This window comes from Somniosus microcephalus, chromosome 7 (assembly GCF_052327205.1).
Source record: "Somniosus microcephalus isolate GS21.2 chromosome 7, FLI_Smic_1.0, whole genome shotgun sequence".
Classification (NCBI taxonomy): domain Eukaryota; kingdom Metazoa; phylum Chordata; class Chondrichthyes; order Squaliformes; family Somniosidae; genus Somniosus; species Somniosus microcephalus.
In genome coordinates this window covers 278,181,713-278,201,599 of record NC_140993.1, presented here as the reverse complement: position 1 = coordinate 278,201,599, position 19,887 = coordinate 278,181,713, and the positions used below count along the sequence as shown (strand labels likewise).

General features: G+C 47.9%; 1 protein-coding gene across 3 annotated transcripts in view; it reads right to left on the bottom strand.

The window, feature by feature from the left end:
• The window catches only part of LOC147115355 (transcription activator GLI3-like), a 422,057-nt gene that overhangs the window by 115,578 nt on the left and 286,592 nt on the right, over positions 1–19,887 (bottom strand). For all 3 annotated transcript variants that reach the window (XM_085993896.1, XM_085993898.1, XM_085993897.1), the window contains 2 exons: positions 6,845–7,050; positions 633–779 (listed from right to left, as the gene is read on the bottom strand). In XM_085993896.1, the coding sequence (XP_085850022.1) occupies positions 633–779; positions 6,845–7,050 (353 nt within the window). The remainder of the gene's footprint in view (positions 1–632; positions 780–6,844; positions 7,051–19,887) is intronic.

Genomic DNA, 19,887 nt, shown 5'->3' with positions numbered 1-19,887 from the left:
CTCACACAGCTATAGCGATATGGGCTGAGGAATATTTACAACAGCCCACTCTCAACGCCATTTTCTCTGACCTATCTTGACCTTCCTCTCCAATGTCATGCCCTATTTCCCAACTGAATGGAAAGTAGGGGTGCTCGTTTCCTGGCCAGTATTGTTATATTGAGCCCCGTAGGAAGTGCACGAGAATAGCACGGGTAGGAATTTCCCCCCAAATCCCTGCCCCTTTATCGGGGAGCCATGTTTTTTTTACATGACTCTGTTGAGACTGAAGATTCACTTTCTGTGACAATGCAGAAGGGAGGCTTTGACTGCCACTCCATGCTGCTTGCCACTTTTGTGAATGCAATTCAGTCCTTCACCCTCCTAAACCTGGCAATTGCTCATCAGTAGTTAAACCTCAGTCACCCCTCTGATAACAATCAACACCAACATAAGACTAGATCAGATTAATGTCCGGTCCCTCGAACGACCAACACCTGTGGCAGCGCCCAAGATTACCACTTTTTTTGGGTTGCTTTTAAACGCTATTATGATTGAAATTTTGCCAATTTCTTTTTTAAAACATTTAAATGGAAACTTTTAAATGATGAATTTTCAATATACGACCAGGTTGTTTTTTGGCTGTTACTTACCTTCCATTGCGTGGAGATATTCCATGTGAAGAGCACCAGCAGTTGTTGTGCCAGCTGGAGGAAGGATTTCACCGTACGGGCTACGATGGCCGGCCAACAGAGCCATCTGGTGGTAATACTCCGCTGGGCTAACTCCAGTATGCGGTACTGCAAAAGCAAACAGACGTCAGATTGTCAGCAAGGTTGTTCAATGAGGCACCAATAGCTGAACACAAATTGCAATCTTGGAAACTACTTCAAACCTACTCTTCACACACATCAATGGATCTGGGCACCTGACAATTTTTAGTTAACACTGGTCAGGTCTCGCTATAGCACTAGGACATGCTGCAGGACGGTAAACAGGACTCTGTTCAAATTAAATGGGAGCGTTTCCTCTGTACACTATTTGTAATTAAATTGTAAATGTATTCTTTATAAACACTTCCTATTTCACCACAAACAGCAGAGACAAAATCCTTCCCCCAAATATATAAAGAACTGTGTCACCTACACTCTAGTGACATGCTAGCATTTACAAAACTGTACGTTCCCTACCAACTAGTAAAGACAATTCCTAGCATTTGTCCGACTATTCTAAGAGATATTTTTGATTTCAGTGGAATGCATCCTTGTAGACATGTGCTTTAATCGCAAAGATTTAAAATGCAAAATGACAGATGAAGACACTTCTTAACAAATTCATTTCATTCTGATGGTTCAATGAAGTTCTACAACCCACTTCTGTTCCATGGAGGAGGGCACCGGGATTTCTTTTGGGGACTATTTTAACCTGTAACGCAAACTGTAAATAGCAAAGATCCAGTAGTTTATAAAGTCACATGAACCTGGAAAGTTATGTCGCAATTTGATTGCAGCCAGCTGTTACTGTCTAATACTTGCAGCTTCTGTTGAACCTTTGAGTTGATTTTTTACAGCATTTTTTTTTTACAGGGCTCTCTGAGATTTTACTGTTCCATTTCTGGCCTCTTGCAGCCAGCACAGCCACGGTGATGTAAGCACCTCAGTGGCAGAAGGGCACAAACAGAGTTATTTTCTGCAGTGTGTTACCAGGATAGTCACACTCGCATTTGAACTTTCCTTGCAGCTGCGCATTGTGCACAGGACCCTTGCAACCTGTTGGACATGAGAAGTGGATGCAGGGAAACCTCCTGTTGTAAGTCGCCAGTCCATCCAAAACTTTTCTACTTTTTGTAAATCCATCTCTAATAAACACAACGACTACTTATATTTATATAGTGCTTTTTAACATAGGTTTTAAGGAGGGTCTTAAGGGTGAGGGAGGTGGAGAGGCGGAGGGGTTTAGGGAGGGAATTCCAGAGCGTAGGGCATAGATGGTTGTTAACAGTGGCATGAAAGAAGGGGGGATGCACAAGAGGCCAGATTCAGAGGAGCACAGGGTTCTGGTGGCGTTGTAGGGCTGGAGGAGGTTACACAGATATGGAACAGCAAGACCATGGAGGGGTTTGAACATAAGGATGAGAATTATAAATTGAAGGTGTTGGGTGACCAGGAGCGATGGGGTGAGGGGTCACCAGAAGCAACAGGGTGAGGTGTGACCAGGAGCGATGGGGTGATGGGTCACCAGGAGCGATGGGGTGATGGGTCACCAGGAGCGATGGGGTGAGGGGTCACCAGGGGCGATGGGGTGAGGGGTGACATGGGGCAATGGGGTGAGGGGTGACCAGGGGCGATGGGGTGGGAGGTTACCAGAAGCGACAGGGTGAGGTGTGACCAGGAGCGATGGGGTGAGGGGTGACCAGGAGCGATGGGGTGAGGGGTCACCAGGGGCGATGGGGTGAGGGGTGACCAGGAGCGATGGGGTGAGGGGTGACCAGGAGCGATGGGGTGATGGGTCACCAGGAGCGATGGGGTGAGGGGTCACCAGGGGCGATGGGTGACCAGGAGCGATGGGGTGAGGGGTCACCAGGAGCGATGGGGTGAGGGGTGACCAGGGGCGATGGGGTGAGGGGTGACCAGGAGCGATGGGGTGAGGGGTCACCAGGAGCGATGGGGTGAGGGGTCACCAGGAGCGATGGGGTGAGGGGTGACCAGGAGCGATGGGGTGAGGGGTCACCAGGGGCGATGGGGTGAGAGGTCACCAGGAGCGATGGGGTGAGGGGTCACCAGGGGCGATGGGGTGAGGGGTCACCAGGAGCGATGGGGTGAGGGGTCACCAGGAGCGATGGGGTGAGAGGTCACCAGGGGCGATGGGGTGAGGGGTGACATGGGGCGATGGGGTGAAGGGTGACCAGGGGCGATGGGTCACCAGGAGCGATGGGGTGAGGGGTGACCAGGAGCGATGGGGTGAGGGGTCACCAGGGGCGATGGGGTGAGGGGTCACCAGGAGCGATGGGGTGAGGGGTGACCAGGGGCGATGGGGTGAGGGGTCACCAGGGGCGATGGGGTGAGGGGTGACCAGGGTCGATGGGGTGAGGGGTGACCAGGGGCGATGGGGTGAGGGGTGACCAGGGGCGATGGGGTGAGGGGTGACCAGGGTCGATGGGGTGAGGGGTGACCAGGGGCGATGGGGTGAAGGGTGAGCAGGACTTGGTGCGAGCTAGGAAACAGTCGTCAGAGTTTTGGGTGAAGTGAAATTTACAGAGTGTGTAGACTGGGAAGGCAGCGAGGGGAACACCGGAATAGTCAAGCATGAAGGCGACAAAGGCATCAATGAGGGTTTTGGCAGCAGGTGGGCTATGGCGGGTGGGCTGTGGCGGGTGGGCTGTGGCGGGTGAGCTGTGGCGGGTGGGCTGTGGCGGGTGGGCTGTGGCGGGCGGGCTGTGGCGGGCGGGCTGTGGCGGGCGGGCTGTGGCGGGCGGGCTATGGCGGGTGGGCTATGGCGGGTGGGCTATGGCGGGTGGGCTATGGTAGGTGGGCTATGGCAGGTGGGCTATGGCGGGTGGGCTATGGTAGGTGGGCTATGGCAGGTGGGATATGGCGGGTGGGCTATGGTAGGTGGGCTATGGGGGGTGGGCTATGGCAGGTGGGCTATGGTAGGTGGGCTATGGTAGGTGGGATAATACGGGTGGGCTATGGCGGGTGGGCTATGGCGGGTGGGCTATGGCAGTCAGGGAGTAGTTGAGACAGAGATGCACTTCCTCACAGCCTGTGGAAAATATCAGGGCATCAGAGAGAATTTCTACCAAAAATTCTCACAAATATGCCCTGAATTCAGAAATCTGACTGACAACCAAAAACTCCCATTCCTACTGGGGGAGGAGAGAAGCTGTGTAACACTGGCAGCACACTATGTCACAGCTTGCCATGAACAGAGGGACAACCAGTAAACTAAGACAAGAGTATATATAAACAAGGCGAATGTATATTTATAAACTCAGGGATATACCTGTTTATACACTGTATGAATGGAACCGCGTTTATGTGTTCAACCATAAATGTATTTTGATGCTTTGGCAACATAAGATGTACCTTATCATGCCAATAAAGCGATTTGTATTGTATTGTATTGTATTGCTATCGCGGGTGGGCTATGGTAAGTGGGCTATGGCAGGTGGGCTATGGTAGGTGGGATAATACGGGTGGGCTATGGCGGGTGGGCTATGGCGGGTGGGCTATGGCGGGTGGGCTATGGCGTGTGGGCTATGGCGGGTGGGCTATGGCGGGTGGGCTATGGCGGGTGCGGAGATGGATGATATTGTGGAGGTGGAAGTAGGCGGTCTTTGTGATGGAGATAATGCGCTGGTGGGAGTTCAACTCAGGGTCGAGTAGGATGCTGAGATTGCAAGCAGTCTGGTTTGGCCTAAGACAGTGACCAGGGAGGGGCTGAATCAGTAGCAAGGGAACAGAGTTCGTGGTGGGGGCCAAAGACGATGGTTTCAGTCTACCCAATGTTTAACTGATAAAAATTGTGGTTCATTCAAGACTGGAAGTCGGACAAGCAGTCTGGCTACATGTGGACAGTAGAGGGATTGGGGGAAGTGGTGGAGAGGTTGGCCTACGTATCATTAACGTACATGCGGAAGCTGTCTCTGTATGATGTTGCCAAAGGGCTGCATGTAGTTAAGAAAGAGGAGGGGACCAATTGGGACAGATCCCTGGGGAACTCCAGAGATAATGGAGCGAGGGTGGGAAGAGAAGCCATTGCTGAAGATATGTTGGCTACAATTGGATAGGTAAGAATGTCACCAAATGAGGGCAGTCCCACTGAGCTGGACTATGGAGGAGAGGCATTGGAGGAAGATGGTGTGGTTGACCATGTCAAAGGCTGCAGAGCGGTCGAGGAGGGGTAGTACACCACAATCAGTCACAGAGGATGTAATTTGTAACTTTGATGTGGGCCGTATCACTGCTGTGGCAGTGGCAGAAACCTGACGAGAGAGATTCAAAGTTGCGGGAAAGATGGGCAATATGTTCAATAGCTTTGGGGAGAAAAGGGAAGCTGGAGCTGGGCAGTACTTTGCAGGAGAAAGGAGTCGCGCGTGGGTTTTTTGAGGGGGGAGGAGTGATGAAAGGGAGGCAGACTGTTCCTGAAGGGAGAAAAACATTTACAATGTCAACGTACGGGGTCTCGGAGGGGAAGTAGGGTGGTCAGCAATTTAGTGGGAATGGGGTCGAGGGAGCAGGAGGTGGGTCTCGTGAACGCAATGAGCTTGGAGTGAGCATGAGGGGAATCAGGAGAGACAAAGTAAAAAAGGATGATTGCTCAGGGTAGCAAGAGGACGGCTGGAAGCAGCAAAGACCAGGCCGAACCTGTAAGTGCTCATCTCACTGGAAACAAACGAGCTAGCCCGTAAACTTTTCTTAATACGTGAAATCGTTTGCTGCATGGCTTGTTTTCAATGATACAAACTTCAACTATAATATGGAAATCTATGAATGCAATCAGTGGGAACCTCACTCAGTGATGCTGCTGAAATGTTGCAGGTGCTGCCCAACGTCCCTGACGGTCCTGGCTCGGGGCAGTGCTGTCTTTATTTTGCACAGGAGAGCAAATCTAGTTCAGCTTATCCTGCTCTAAACTGAATTCCATCGCCATAGTATTTATATGTTGCCCACTCCCCAGTGCTGCACAGTGATTGAATTGGATGGTATCAGATTATAGACAGTGATGGATCGTCGAGCAGGAATCACACATCAGAGTCACACTCCTTTCAAAATTAAAACTTTCTCTGCAATGTATTTTTTCTTTATGTAATTCATTTTTGGTTTGTCTGGGCTTGATGTTTCTGGCACATAACCCAACCCAGGCCTTTGTCAATGGACCATGCCACCAGCCACTACCAAGGGACCATATGGGCATGACAAGACTCTCCCATGCAATGCCCTTCCCTCTGCATGGAGGTGCTGAGAATTCAGGGAGGTACTGTAACTTCCACACAGCACACATTGGAAGCACATGCACATTAATCTCTGTTACATGACATTGAGTGTCAATGTTATAGGACTCAGTGCCACCCCACCTCCCTATGTTCTTAATATAGACCTGTTTGAAACGAATTGTGCAGCCGCTGTAATGAGGTGGTATCTTACAACTGAGGTGGCCAACCTGCAGTCCACATGCCCTTGAAGCTCAGGCAACTCAGTCCTATTTGTGCTCATATTTCTTATTAGCTGATTTGCACTCTTTGAATTTTAGAGGTTTAGAAAGGGCTGTTTTACTGAAGTTGCCTCATCGGTGGTTGAATCCTAATTGTATCACAACATTCTATTACTAACAGTAACTTGAGACATATGGAAATTAATAGGACCATGCACTTAAATTTCCCTCATAAATATTCAAAAGTCAGGGTCTGATTACTTTTTAAAAAAAATTTAAGTTGTGCTTCAAGCACCTTCTCCTGTCCCAGCAACTCAGGTCTTTCAGCGACATTAGAGAATCTGCAGGGTTCCTAGAGTGAAACACCTAGGACTCAAAACAACACTGAGAAGAATAAGGTGGAGCAGGAACAGTTAAAAAAAAATCAGACAAGTCTTTACGAAAACAGGATTTCACTTAAGCAACAAACTATAATCTGCTGAGAAGGTTTAATATACATTAGATCACCACTGTGATAAAATAAATAGCTGATTATGTAGAAGCCACCATAAATCATTTTAAAATGTTGCACTATTAACATTATGCTTTGATTAAAAAGTTTAAATTGTAAAATATTCACAGCGTTATCTTTGTAACTCATTAAATTGATACACATTTTTACATCACTGTCTCTAATCCATTCTAAGGAAGCAAAACTTTACATGGTGCTCACCATCAGTAGGGCTGAGTCCCCTGGCTGCAGAGATCATTGACAGAGAGGGGCTGCTGTGTAGAGACCTAATGTAGTCCATATACGGGTTAATGTATGGGTGCGGCGGGTTAAACACTGGCTCTGAGGCCCCAACGGGAGTTCTGTGTGGGGAAATTCTGATGAGCGAGATGTCGGAAAATGCTGGACTACTTGAAAGGGAGGGAGACCTGAAAGGTAAAAGAAAATCATAGAGGAGAGTTGGTTATGACAGTAATTTAAAAAGAGTAGTTTTAGAATGATTTAATCGAAAGAAGCTAGATTCCACAAATTGAACAAATGAGACACACCATATGGTATTGTACGTGAAGGTACTGCAGGCATGTGAACTAATATCAGCATGTCCTCTGAAGTCAAAAACATGGACAGGAAACTTAGCCATTTCTTTCAGTGTTAAAGGATGTTATAATACTGGTACAATAATGGGCTTTACGCATAGTTTTTCAAAAAAAATCTTCAGAAGACTGCAACTTGAGTTAGGCCACAATAGAGGTAAGCAGGCATTCTGACACAGTTCTGTCGTCAGACCCTCATACTGAAAGACTGTGTTTAAAGCTGAGTGCCAGTGATCACAGCGAGCATGCTGAGACATCAGCAGAGCTCTCCCTCCTGCCCGCCTCTCTCGGGGAGGGCTTCTGGCTCCAGTAACCTGGTCCTCGAGAAAAGACAGTGATTAAAGCCCGTCATGTGCTAGCTACGACACAGCGAGCTGACCCCACCTAATGCCTTTTGTCCCTTGTTTTTCCAATTAATTTACTGTGTAAGAAAAAGCCAGTGGGCGCAGCTGTGAGAACAGTGGGGGGAGCACATTCCTTTGATGCTATGAGAATGTAGCAGCAGATTTTTGCAGACCGTGATCATAAGTGTTTGCTGTTGGCACCAATCACCATGACAGACTGTAATCTGATGTGAGAAGCCAATTCCACTCAGTTATCAGTTACAAGGGACTCGAAATATCTGAATTTGACAAAGATCAAAGCTAATCTCCAGGGGAACTGAAACTCACTAAAACAAACTCGGAGGGTCAGGATGTGGCGAATAGGAACTCACTGTTATTCTTCACTTGTCTATAACATTACACGCTGAGATACTTCAATTATTTACATATTTTGCCCTTTCTCTATACATATGGAAAGGGTTATCAGTTATAATGATACATAATCCTGGCAAAATGGCTAATAGCAATGCACAAAAATGTGACTGAATAGACATTACCAAATGCTTGTAGTCACTTATATATTTAAGGATCCGAGAACTAAATATAAACTATACACTTGTACCTGTTCAAACCCCTTCAATCATGTACAATTGCACCAGTGTAATGTTGATGGAACCATGACATGACGTAGTTTTGACACTGGCATGTAATATCTGAAGAGCAATAATAAAGGTGGTTTCAGAGTTGAAGGGTTCTTTTCTAAAGATGCTGGCCTCTTGTGCTGCTTAAGTGCAGCTTTCAGGCTAACCGCATTTGTAATGGATTAGCCACAGTGGCTAAAGAGAGCCTGAGCTCCGACTGCTTCCCTCGTAACCGATCTTTTTGCAAGTTTTACTTGAACGTTCAGCGGTTTCTCGCTTTCTTTCACACTCCAGTAAATCAACTCATCTTTAAAAAATGGTGTGATATCATGTGACAGTCACAAAACTAAATGAGCTGCGTCAGACCATGCAGGGATGGAGTGAATCTTAAGATTCATAAGGAACTGCTTTTAGTGGCAACAGTTCCTCTGCACACTTCAAACTTTTATTTTTAGCCTTTAATACCATCCATTATCACAGCTCAACCCAGACACCTTAAAAATCAGTGCAATCCTTAAGAAACATTCCTTCCCAATTCCATCCAAGATATTTATAGCTAGATGGATTTCCAAAAGCTACTCGTTTTGAATCGGGGATTTGCAAAATGACAACAGATACAACTTGCATTCCTATAGCACAGTTAACGTAGTAAAAGGTCCCTCGGTGCTTCACAGGAGCGTAATCAGAGAGAAATAAACACTGAGCCAAAGAAAGAGACATTCGGACAGGTGACCAAACGCTCGGTCACAGAGGTACGTTTTCAGCAGTGTCTTAAAGAAGGAAACAGAGAGGCGGAGAGGTTTAGGGAGGAAATTCCAGAGCTTAGGACCAAGATGGCTGAAGGCACAGCTGGCAATGGTGGGGCGAAGTAAGTGGGAGATGCACAAGAGGCCAGAGTTAGAGATACGCAGAGTTCTCAGAGGGTTCACTAACTCCCTGAGGTAAACATGCTCCCTCTACATGAACACCATTTACTCTAAAGCGACATAGGTTCTTGAGTGGATGCCTTTATGAAGCCTAAACTTACACAAGATCAGATTACACCCACCATATCGTTTCCAATTTCCAGGTGGGGGGAGGGGGGATAGAGGAAATAAAACAAACTGCACCTGCACAGGATGCCTGTGGGGGACGGGGGGGGCCACCTGTGGGGGATGGGAGGTGACGCCTGTGGGGGTTGGGGGGGCAACGCCTGTGGGGGACGGGGGGGGGCCACCTGTGGGGGATGGGGGGGCAATGCCTGTGGGAGTTGGGGGGGTGACGCCTGTGGGGAATGGGGGGCCGCCTGTGGGGGATGGGGGGGTGACGCCTGTGGGGAATGGGGGAACTGCCTGTGGGGGACGGGGGGGCCTGCCTGTGGGGGATGGGAGGTGACGCCTGTGGGGGACGGGGGGGGGGCCACCTGTGGGGGATGGGGGGTGACGCCTGTGGGGAATGGGGGGACTGCCTGTGGGGGATGGGGGGCGCCTGTGGGGAATGGGGGATGCCTGTGGGGGACGGGGGGGCCTGCCTGTGGGGGATGGGGGGAACGCTCGTGGGGGACGGGGGGTCCGCCTGTGGGGGATGGGGGGCCGCCTGCGGGGGATGGGGGTGACGCCTGTGGGGAATGGGGGGACTGCCTGTGGGGGATGGGGGACGCCTGTAGGGAATTGGGGGGGGGACACCTGTACAGGTGCAGTTTGTTTTATTTCCTCTGGGATTTAACATATGTAAGAGGGTGAAGAGCTTCAATTATCAATTTAAAGCAACTGCCAACCAATCAGAGTGAAAAGACTAACCAGGTGTACTCTTTTTATATGGGGTGGATAAACAAATTATCTGTAACTTAATAAAACTTTAAATAAAACTTAACAAATTAAATTAAAATTTGGTTCCCGATGGTGATAATGCACTCCAGTCCCCGTGGCACCCACCGGTCGCGGAAGGCCTCAAGTGTGCCGGCGGACACCGCGTGCTCCATCTCCAGGGTCACCCGGGCGCGAACATGGCCGCGGAAGAGAGGCAGACAATCGGGCCGAACGATCCCCTCGACTGCCCGCTGCCTGGACCAATTGATGTTTTTTTTGGCCAGGCCCAGGAGCAGTCCTATGAGGAGGTCCTCCAATCTGCCCGCTCCCCTCCGCACCGGGTGACCAAAGATCAGGAGCGTGGGACTGAAGTGCAGCCAAAAATCGAGGAGCAGCCCCTTCAAATAGTGAAAGAGGGGCTACAATCTCTCACACTCCGTGTAAACATCAAACACGGACTCCTCCAGGCCGCAGAAAAGGCAGGCAGCCTGGGAGTCCGTGAACCTATTTAAAACCATATTGCAACTAACCAGGTGTAACCTATATGAGCAGTATTGTTTCATCCATCTTGTTTCATCCAAATGAGAGGTGACCTCATTGAAACATATAAAATTCTTACAGGGCTTGACAGGGTAGATGCAGGGAGGATGTTTCCCCTGGCTGGGGAGTCTAGAGCCAGGGGGCCCTAGTCTCAGGATAAGGGGTTGGCCATTTAGGACTGAGAGGAGGAGACATATCTTGACACACAGGGTGGTGAATCTTTGGAATTCTCTACCCCAGAGGGCTGTGGAGGCTCAGTCGTTGGGTATATTCAAGGCTGAGATCGATAGATTTTTGGACTCTAGGGGAATCAAGGGATATGAGGATAGGGTGAGAAAGTGGAGTTGATGTCGAAGGTCAGCCATGATCTTATTGAATGGCGGAGCAGGCTCGAGGGGCCGTGTGGCCGACTCCTGCTCCTAATTCTTTTATTGTTATGTTCAACCACTGAGATGCTACAGTTCAGTCACTGGTTTTTAATAAGCAAGCAGGTGAATTTACAACCAAGCATCTTCAGACTCTCACCCACCATTTCCTCATATTTAAGTAATTTGACTTTTCTTCTGAAGGGGAGGGAGATCAGTGCTGGTGAGCAGAACACGTTTCCCACTTGTATCACAGTGTGGGCATCATGCATCCGGAGCTTGGCTTCAGCACAGCCAGGTGCAGCATGAAGGCCCTTTCTTCTGCCCCTTAACACCGGCTTCAGAAGGAGTACCCATCACAGCACCAGTGTGAGATTATTTTTCACTCCCCACATCCACTACCATTTCAACCTCTTCAAGGGGCAAGGCTAAATTGTGCTGATTTCTGGGCAGTTCTGTGCTGTAGATTGTCTTCACTTGGAACTGGGGCTGTGACTACTGGTGCTCATTTCACGTAGGGCCCCTTAAACCAGCAGTAAGGGGATTCAAACCCAGGTCCCAGAGGGGTGAGAGGACGACACTGCAAATACACTATCGCATGCACACTTTTAATGAATATGTACAGAAGATTTGTCTAACATCGAGCCAAAGGGGACTGGGTGGAAAAGCGTACTGGCGAATTGGGCATGCGGGTTTTATCACTCGAATTTCCGATCTGTGGTTTGTAGTATTAAATCATCATATCAAATTACTCCCACCACCAGTGAGATCTGTAACTTCATTGTGTTATGCTGCCCAAATTGCTCTTTACAAGAACAACCCAAATCTATAATTGTACTGCTAGGTATTTTTCACAGTTCAAATAGAGAGAATATGAACACTTCCTACAGCCACCGTTGTTTTTACTGAAATGATAATGACAGCAGAGAGGCACTCAGGGAATGAAGCACACAGACGATGTATTACCAGGAGACACAAGACAAGTTTATCCTACCAAATCCCACTCTTTCACACACCGCACCACCCAACAGAGCAAGCTGACTTACGCAGATGTATGTGAAGGGTCACTTAGCACAGGGGCTCTCAACCAATGGTCTGCGAGAAGGTTTCAAGGGGTCTGCCAAAAAAGTGCGAACCCAAGTTAAACCAATCATATTTCTCGTTGCCTGTTCAATGAAACCAATCAAAATCCAGATGTAGCCTCTTGTCAATCAATTAACCAATCAGATTCTTCTTTTGCTCCAAAGTCTGAGCCCTCCTTCACGTTTAATCAATGGAAACTCTTGTTTCATCCGTCGTCTCAATCCACCGCCCTCCTGACCAATAATCTTTGCCGAACTCGCACTTCTGGGTTAGATGTGGCCAATCTGGTTGTTCAGCGCTTTGGACAGGTGATGTGAAGTTAATCAGTGCAATGTTGTGCTTCAGACATGGTGGGGCAGGCTGGTCCGGTGCAGAGAGAAACTCCAGGACTAGACCAACAGCGAGTACATTGAGGTCATCACCAGCAGCATCAAAAAGATCGTGGATTTCCTCAATTCATTCAGTAATGAGCAGCAGCCAGTGAATAATAAATAACCAGCAGTAACAATAGCGTCCCCAAAGGAGAGCTTCCTCTTTACACCCACTCACTCTGGTGGGTGTCAGTGATGCTGGGCTTTAGGGCCTGGTTCAGCTCATATCCTGTATTAGTTTGTCTCTGACGTGACGGTAGTGGAAAAATAAAATTGCATCTAATTTCCAGTTATCGATAAAATGGGGGTGGGGTAATATATGATTGCAATTTCTTTTCCTAATTAGTCACATTAAATAAGTAAAATAAAAATAATAAATATATAAGTTTTAATTGTATAATTAATTTCTATACAGAAAAAAATACTTGTGTCCATAGAATTTTTTTTTAACACGGGTAGGTGGGCCTCAGAATCAAAAAGGTTGAGAACCCCGAACCTAGCAGGAGCCAATCTTGGCGCTATTTGGAGCACGGTTCATGAGTGAGTGAATTTCTCTGTTGCATTTACCTACTGGGGGATTCTAGTACGTTTTCGGCAACATGTGTGCCCTTTAAATGAGGAAAGCCACCATCTTAGGGACCTTGCTGTAATATTGCAGTGTCTCAGTGACTTGGCACTGTCTCAAGGTGCAATGACATTAACCTTCCGAGTATAAAGCTGGAGCACGAGCCTGACCTGCCTCCAGAGCAAAGCGGAGGAAGACCCCCCTGGAGCTGGTGGTCTTAAGTGTGGCAACACTCGAGAGAGAGTGTGAATCCAGTGCGGGGACAAACCTGGCTTGCAAAGTACCTGACATGTTTGAAAGGTACCTGATCTCAATTCCTTTTCTCCCCACTTTCTAAACATTTATGTTCCTAACTGTTGGGAGGACACTCTGTACATAGATGACTCTCTCCTGGGCTGGAAGGCTAGAATTGCAGCCACAGCCAGGCGGGGACCAAGCAATATCAGAATATGCAGTGTAATTGCACCCAAAATTCTTGTGACATCTCATTATAGCTCCAGGTACTGGAGCGGTTATCATTGATTCATAGAATATTTCAGCATAGAAACAAGCCCATCAAATCTGTGCCGCAGTTTTCTCCACATGTGCCGCCTAATCTAACCCCACTCTCCTGCTCGCTCCCCACACTCTTTAATATTCCTCTTTTTCAAGCAACTATCTAATTCCCGTCTAAAAGAATTAATGGGCTCTGCTTCAACAACAGTCTGCAGTGTAAAATTCCACAATCTAACCACTCTGTGTAAAGATATCTTTTCGAACCTCCCCTTTGATTCTTTGTGATCATCTTAAATTTCTACCCTCGTTACCTCATCATCAACCAGTGGAAACGCTCTCACTATTTAATCCCTCACAGCCTTAAATACCTTAGCTGGCCGCCTATCTCTCCGCTCATTCTAATGAAAAAAAGCCCTAACTTCTCAAATCTTTAACCATAATCCCCCGGCCTAATGTTGCGCCTGATGGGCAAAAGTGTCATAATGGCCCACAACAGTATCAACTGCACAGTGTGAGAGGTTCAAAGAGCATATGATAAAATATTCCATTCACTATCTATTTTTATGCTGCTGTATGAAGAACAATCTATCTTTGCCTCCCTAGTTTGTTTTTATTTGGTTTCTTGACCTCAATATCAAAAGACCCCTTTCAACTACAGAATCAAGCACAATTAAAACGGTTTCATGCAAATCGTTTTAAATAAAGAGTTTAAAACGACTGGAAGATCTGCTGTTCATGTGTTACTCATATGGGCACAGAATAAATAAACTGAGTGACACCATAAATGAACAGGCCCTGAGCTTTGCAGACCAACTGCTCAGATGGGGCTGGGGAAACAATTTGTTTCTAAAGTTGCTCCATCTCCTCTATTTCCCCTCTTCAATTTATGTTTCCTCTTTTTCATTTTCCTTTCTTTGTCTATTGCAGTTGAGTCTTACTTTGCAAATTCTTGAAGCGCTCAGGTACCCCATCCCTCCACCACGTGGCCCCCCCCAGGATAAAATAGTTCCGATGTTTAATGGTCAAAGAGCTGATGATATTGAATGGTCGTATTTTTAAAGGTTCATTTAAACCGTGATATTTTACAACATGCAAATAAAAGTTTACAATATTGGATTCTGCTTGAAAATGTAATTTGTGGATCACAAAGCTCCATCTCAAGCAGCATTAGCAGCAGAAATTTCAGCCAATGCAAGACAGAACTCACTGGATGTAAACGGGATAAATTAAGAGATAACAAGCTAGTAACAGTTGTGCCTCACAATACAGTATTTGTGATTCATTTCCATGATTGCTTCTTGAAAGTGACAGTACACTTGGCTGTCAATCAAAACAAATACTTTCATAATGGACCATACCCAGGCTCTTCACTGAGCCAACATCATGAAATACCCCAGTCAGATCCAGCAGTCCCCTTGGCACGCTGATATGTTTGGGGGCTCCATTAGTTGATTATCAATCAACTCACTTGGCCAAAGACTGTTGGACTCATCCAGCTGACAGTACAGTAACAATCTGTTGGCAAATTCTAATCTGCTTCGGCTTAGTTTGTGCCAACTGTTGCAGAACATAATAGAGTAATATGTCAGTCACTCAAAAACCACACGAGAGTACCTTCTGGAACAATTGGAATCATTGGCCAAAGGTAAGTGATTGGCAGTGTAGAGTACTACTGTGTAGAGTAGTGTAGAGTACTACTGTGTAGAGTAGTGTAGAGTACTACTGTGTAGAGTAGTGTAGTGTACTACTGTGTAGAGTAGTGTAGAGTAGTGTAGAGTACTACTGTGTAGAGTAGTGTAGAGTACTACTGTGTAGAGGAGTGTAGAGTACTACTGTGTAGAGTACTACTGTGTAGAGTAGTGTAGAGTACTACTGTGTAGAGTAGTGTAGAGTACTACTGTGTAGAGTAGTGTAGAGTACTACTGTGTAGAGCAGTGTAGAGTACTACTGTGTAGAGCAGTGTAGAGTACTACTGTGTAGAGCAGTGTAGAGTACTACTGTGTAGAGCAGTGTAGAGTACTACTGTGTAGAGCAGTGTAGAGTACTACTGTGTAGAGCAGTGTAGAGTACTACTGTGTAGAGCAGTGTAGAGTACTACTGTGTAGAGCAGTGTAGAGTACTACTGTGTAGAGCAGTGTAGAGTACTACTGTGTAGAGCAGTGTAGAGTACTACTGTGTAGAGCAGTGTAGAGTACTACTGTGTAGAGCAGTGTAGAGTACTACTGTGTAGAGTAGTGTAGAGTACTACTGTGTAGAGTAGTGTAGAGTACTACTGTGTAGAGCAGTGTAGAGTACTACTGTGTAGAGTAGTGTAGAGTACTACTGTGTAGAGTAGTGTAGAGTACTACTGTGTAGAGTAGTGTAGAGTACTACTGTGTAGAGTAGTGTAGAGTACTACTGTGTAGAGTAGTGTAGAGTACTACTGTGTAGAGTAGTGTAGAGTACTACTGTGTAGAGTAGTGTAGAGTACTACTGTGTAGAGTAGTGTAGAGTACTACTGTGACACATAGAGAGAACAAGAGAGAGATTAAACCATGTACACCACCACTGATTTCCTCAGCACTTTTACACCCAAATCAACAAGGAAGGATGGCTCATGGGAGCCATTCAGCGTGCCAGTGAAACTGCCGCATTTACTTTGGCTGACAAATATAGATCTTATAATGATCTAGATTTATAATTCATAGATACCATATTGCCACTTCTTTTCATTGGTCCGACAGTTTCAATCCTCTGATATCTGAATATGATTTCTGTTTATATTAACCTCACGGTTCACCAGACTTCATCCAGAGGTGCACTACCTGTTTTCAATCTCAGACAGATAACAACGGCCATTTTAATCATGAGTCCTTACCAGGCATGAACAAGCTGGAAAATGCTTTCCCCCTATTCTGGAAATTCAGTCTTGAAACTTACAAAGAATGTCTTTTGTTTCAGTTGCACACTCACGACTAGCATTCCTAATAAGAGATTTAGTAGGACTGCAATCAGTGGTCCTTCACTTCACAATAAAATTGAATTAAAAAATGGTGTATGGTATAGCACATCTGAAGTTATATACAGCACCACTAAGTCACAAGATCTGGCTGCCAAGCGCCTGGCACACAAGGCAATTCACGTACCCGCCTCACCTGGCTTCCAATGCCATGTGTGTGTCCAGGATTGGGCTCATCGCACCATCACCACGCCCACAGGACTGAGACTCATCGCAGACTTGACAGGAGACTACAGACTCCAGCATCAAGTCGCAGAATTCCTGGCCTTGGCCATGTCGCAGGAGTGTGCAGCAGCCACAAGCAAGCGGGGGAGTGCTGTCATTTGTTGCTGCTCACACATTGGGTCAGTGCAACACTGGCCGGAGCCCAAGATTAGACATTGACTCACTCATGGCTAATGTGAGGAACTGGGAGAAAAATAACTTCAAACGAGGTATTAAGACTTATATTTAATGTATAATTTGGTCAAAAAATAAAAATTTTCATTTTATTTTTTATATTTAATTTAACTTGGAGAAAATAGCTTCAAAAGAAGTACTTGGGCTTGTATTTACGTACAACTATATCAAAAATCCTTTCAATCTTATCAAACAAAGTCCAATAAGGGGATAAATATGAATACTGAGTTCCAAGCAATGGCAACCACTGGTCTACAACTCAGAACCCACTCATTTACTCTTGTGAATAAAAACTACTCGTCAGAGGAAGTCTTTGGGCTGGATTTTGCCGGTGCTCCGAGGGCGGGTTTGGAGGCGGGTCAAAGGTTAAAAGCGATTTGATTGACGGCAGGTTGCGATCCCGCCATCAACCCGCCTCCAAACAATTTCCCCAAGTGTCGGGTCCCCGATTTGCGAATGGACCCGACACCTAGCAGCGGGAAGAGGATTAAAGGCAATTACCTGGCTGTTAACAGGTGGATAGCAAAATACTGCAGATGCTGGAAATCCAAAATAACAAGAGAGAATGCTGGAAAAACTCAGCAGGTCAGGCAACATCCGTGGAGAGAAATTTGAGTTGACGTTTCGGGTTGAAACCCTTCTTCAAAACTAGAAAGAAAATAAAAAGATCGAAGGCAAAGCTGCGATCGAACAAAAGAAGAAAAGGAGACAATAAAAGGTATTAGAAGCCAGATGAGATGGTAATGGGCCCGTGGAGACAAAAGACAGCTGAGATTAGGTGTGGTGGCCTAGAAATTGGGTATAGCCCCGCTTGAGGCGTTAGAACTGGCGCTGCGCAAAGTTTATAGCCAGACGAAACTTATCGCTGCCTGGCGCGATATTGGGTTGCATCGCCCCCAAAGGGGATTGAGGCGCGAATTCAGACATTGCACGGGGCTCCTAAGGCGCAAAAGTTCAGGCGCTACCCAATATCGGCGCGGACGGGCGCAGCGCAGGTGATCTCAATTACCGAAAACCACGAGACTTCCAGGCGCCGGCCGGCTGCCACACTCAATGCCCTGTAGGCCTCAGAATCGGCGCTCGCCCTTTTCTGGCGCAAAAAACTTGGTCAGGAGGAGAAGGTGAGACAGAGAGCAGAGCGCTTCAGCACTGAGGCTCTGGACCAGTTGGTGTCCGCAGTGGAGCGCCGTCGAGATTTTCTGTATCCTGACAATGGCAGGAGGCCGAATCAAAAGGCTTACCGGCGATCTTGGAGGGAGGTTTCTCTGAGAGTCAACTCCAGCAGTATGGCGACCAGGAGCCCTGTTCAGTGCAGGAAGAAATTCAACAACCTCACTCGGGTCGTTAGGGTGAGTGTTGTTTATGCAAACTTCTGATTCCCTCCATCTGCACCTGACTTCGGGCACCCTGTTGCCATGATGCCCCAATGGCCATCTGTCAGCAAGCACCCATGGCCCTTTCTGGGCACACACATGGACATTTGACTCAAGGCCACATGTAAGAGCTCTTGCGCCATGGGGGGGCATGAGGTGATCTTTCAAGGCCTCATGTAAGGGCTCTTGCACCATGGGGGGCATGAGATAATTTCTCAAGGCCTCATGTAAGGGCTCTTGCACCATGGGGGGCATGAGATGATCTCTCAAGGCCTCATGTAAGGGCTCTTGCACCATGGGGGGCATGAGATGATCTCTCAAGGCATCATGTAAGGGCTCTTGCACCATGGGGGGCATGAGATGATCTCTCAAGGCCTCATGTAAGGGCTCTTGCACCATGGGGGGCATGAGATGGTCTCTCAAGGCATCATGTTACAGAACTTCCCCTTCTTTCCCCTGCAGTCCAAGCTGGCGATGATGAGAAAGGACCAGCTTCGAACCGGTGGCGGACCTCCACAAGTGGTCACTCTCACGGATCTCGAGGAGAGAGTGCACCAGATTCTTGGAGGACGTCTGAGTGGTCCTGTTACCACTGCAGCTGCCGACCCCATTCTCGACAGCGAGGGTAAGGCTCTCACCTTTTTCAGCTGTTTCCTTCCACTTGGTCCCCCCGCCAGCATGCTTTCTCACTGTGGAGCCATGTCAGAGCCTTGCCACAATCTGGCATGCCTTGCCGCCAACCTGTCCTTTTGCTAAAGCCACTCTTCCACCTCCCTGCTTTCAGATGATGCATCACCAACTCGGGATCTGCGCCCTGAAGCTGCCAGTGCCAGTGCCTCCGGAGGCGAGGATCAGGAGGAAGCTGGAGCATCCGTTCCAATCTCAGGGGAGCCTACACATCTGCAGACTGGGGATAGTAGCTCCCTGGAGGGGAGGGGGGGCTCTGATGATGAGCCAGTTGCCGGAACAAGCGGCCTGCAGCAACGCAAGGGGGGTAGGCAAGTTCGGCCACCGGTTCCCCGGAGGGCAAGGCAGGGAGTGATGACTGCTGCACAGAGTGCAGAGGAGGTGCGTCGCCTGGCTGAAATGAGCACCCAGGCCCGCTCAGGCACACTGAGCTGATGGCTGCAGTGGGGAGGATGCCTCAGTCAATAGAAACACTGGCAAAGAGTGTGTTGGACTTCGGGGCAGCAATGGAGAGGACTCTCCAGGGCTTCGGGGCAACAATGGAGAGGACTCTCCAGGGCTTCGGGGCAGCCATGGAGAGCACTGTCCCGGGCTTCGAGGCTGCTATGGAAAGGACTGTTCAGGGATTCGGACAATCCCTGGAAAGGTCTGTCCAGGGCTTGTCCGAGGCAGTGGAACGGACTGCTCCGGCCTTGTCCGAAGCAATGGAAAGAACTGTCCAGGGCTTCTCCGAAGCACTGGCACCTGCCACACTGGTCCTCACTGCTGTCACGCAGTCACTTGCCGGCCTCGTCCACGCCCAGATTGAGGCAACACGAACTCTCACTGCAGCCACCCTATCTGCATCAGCTAGGATCACCCCGGGCCCTTCCAGTCCCATACAAGGCCAGGAATCAGTGGAGCATGCGATTGTGGCGGATGAGCCAAACCGGTCCCCTCAGAGAGCCAGTGTGTCGTCCGACCATGGTGCAAATGTCCTCTCTCGGCAGGTGACCATTGCACATGCCAGCGCTGGTACGTCTGCAGTGCAGCTGCCACCACCTGC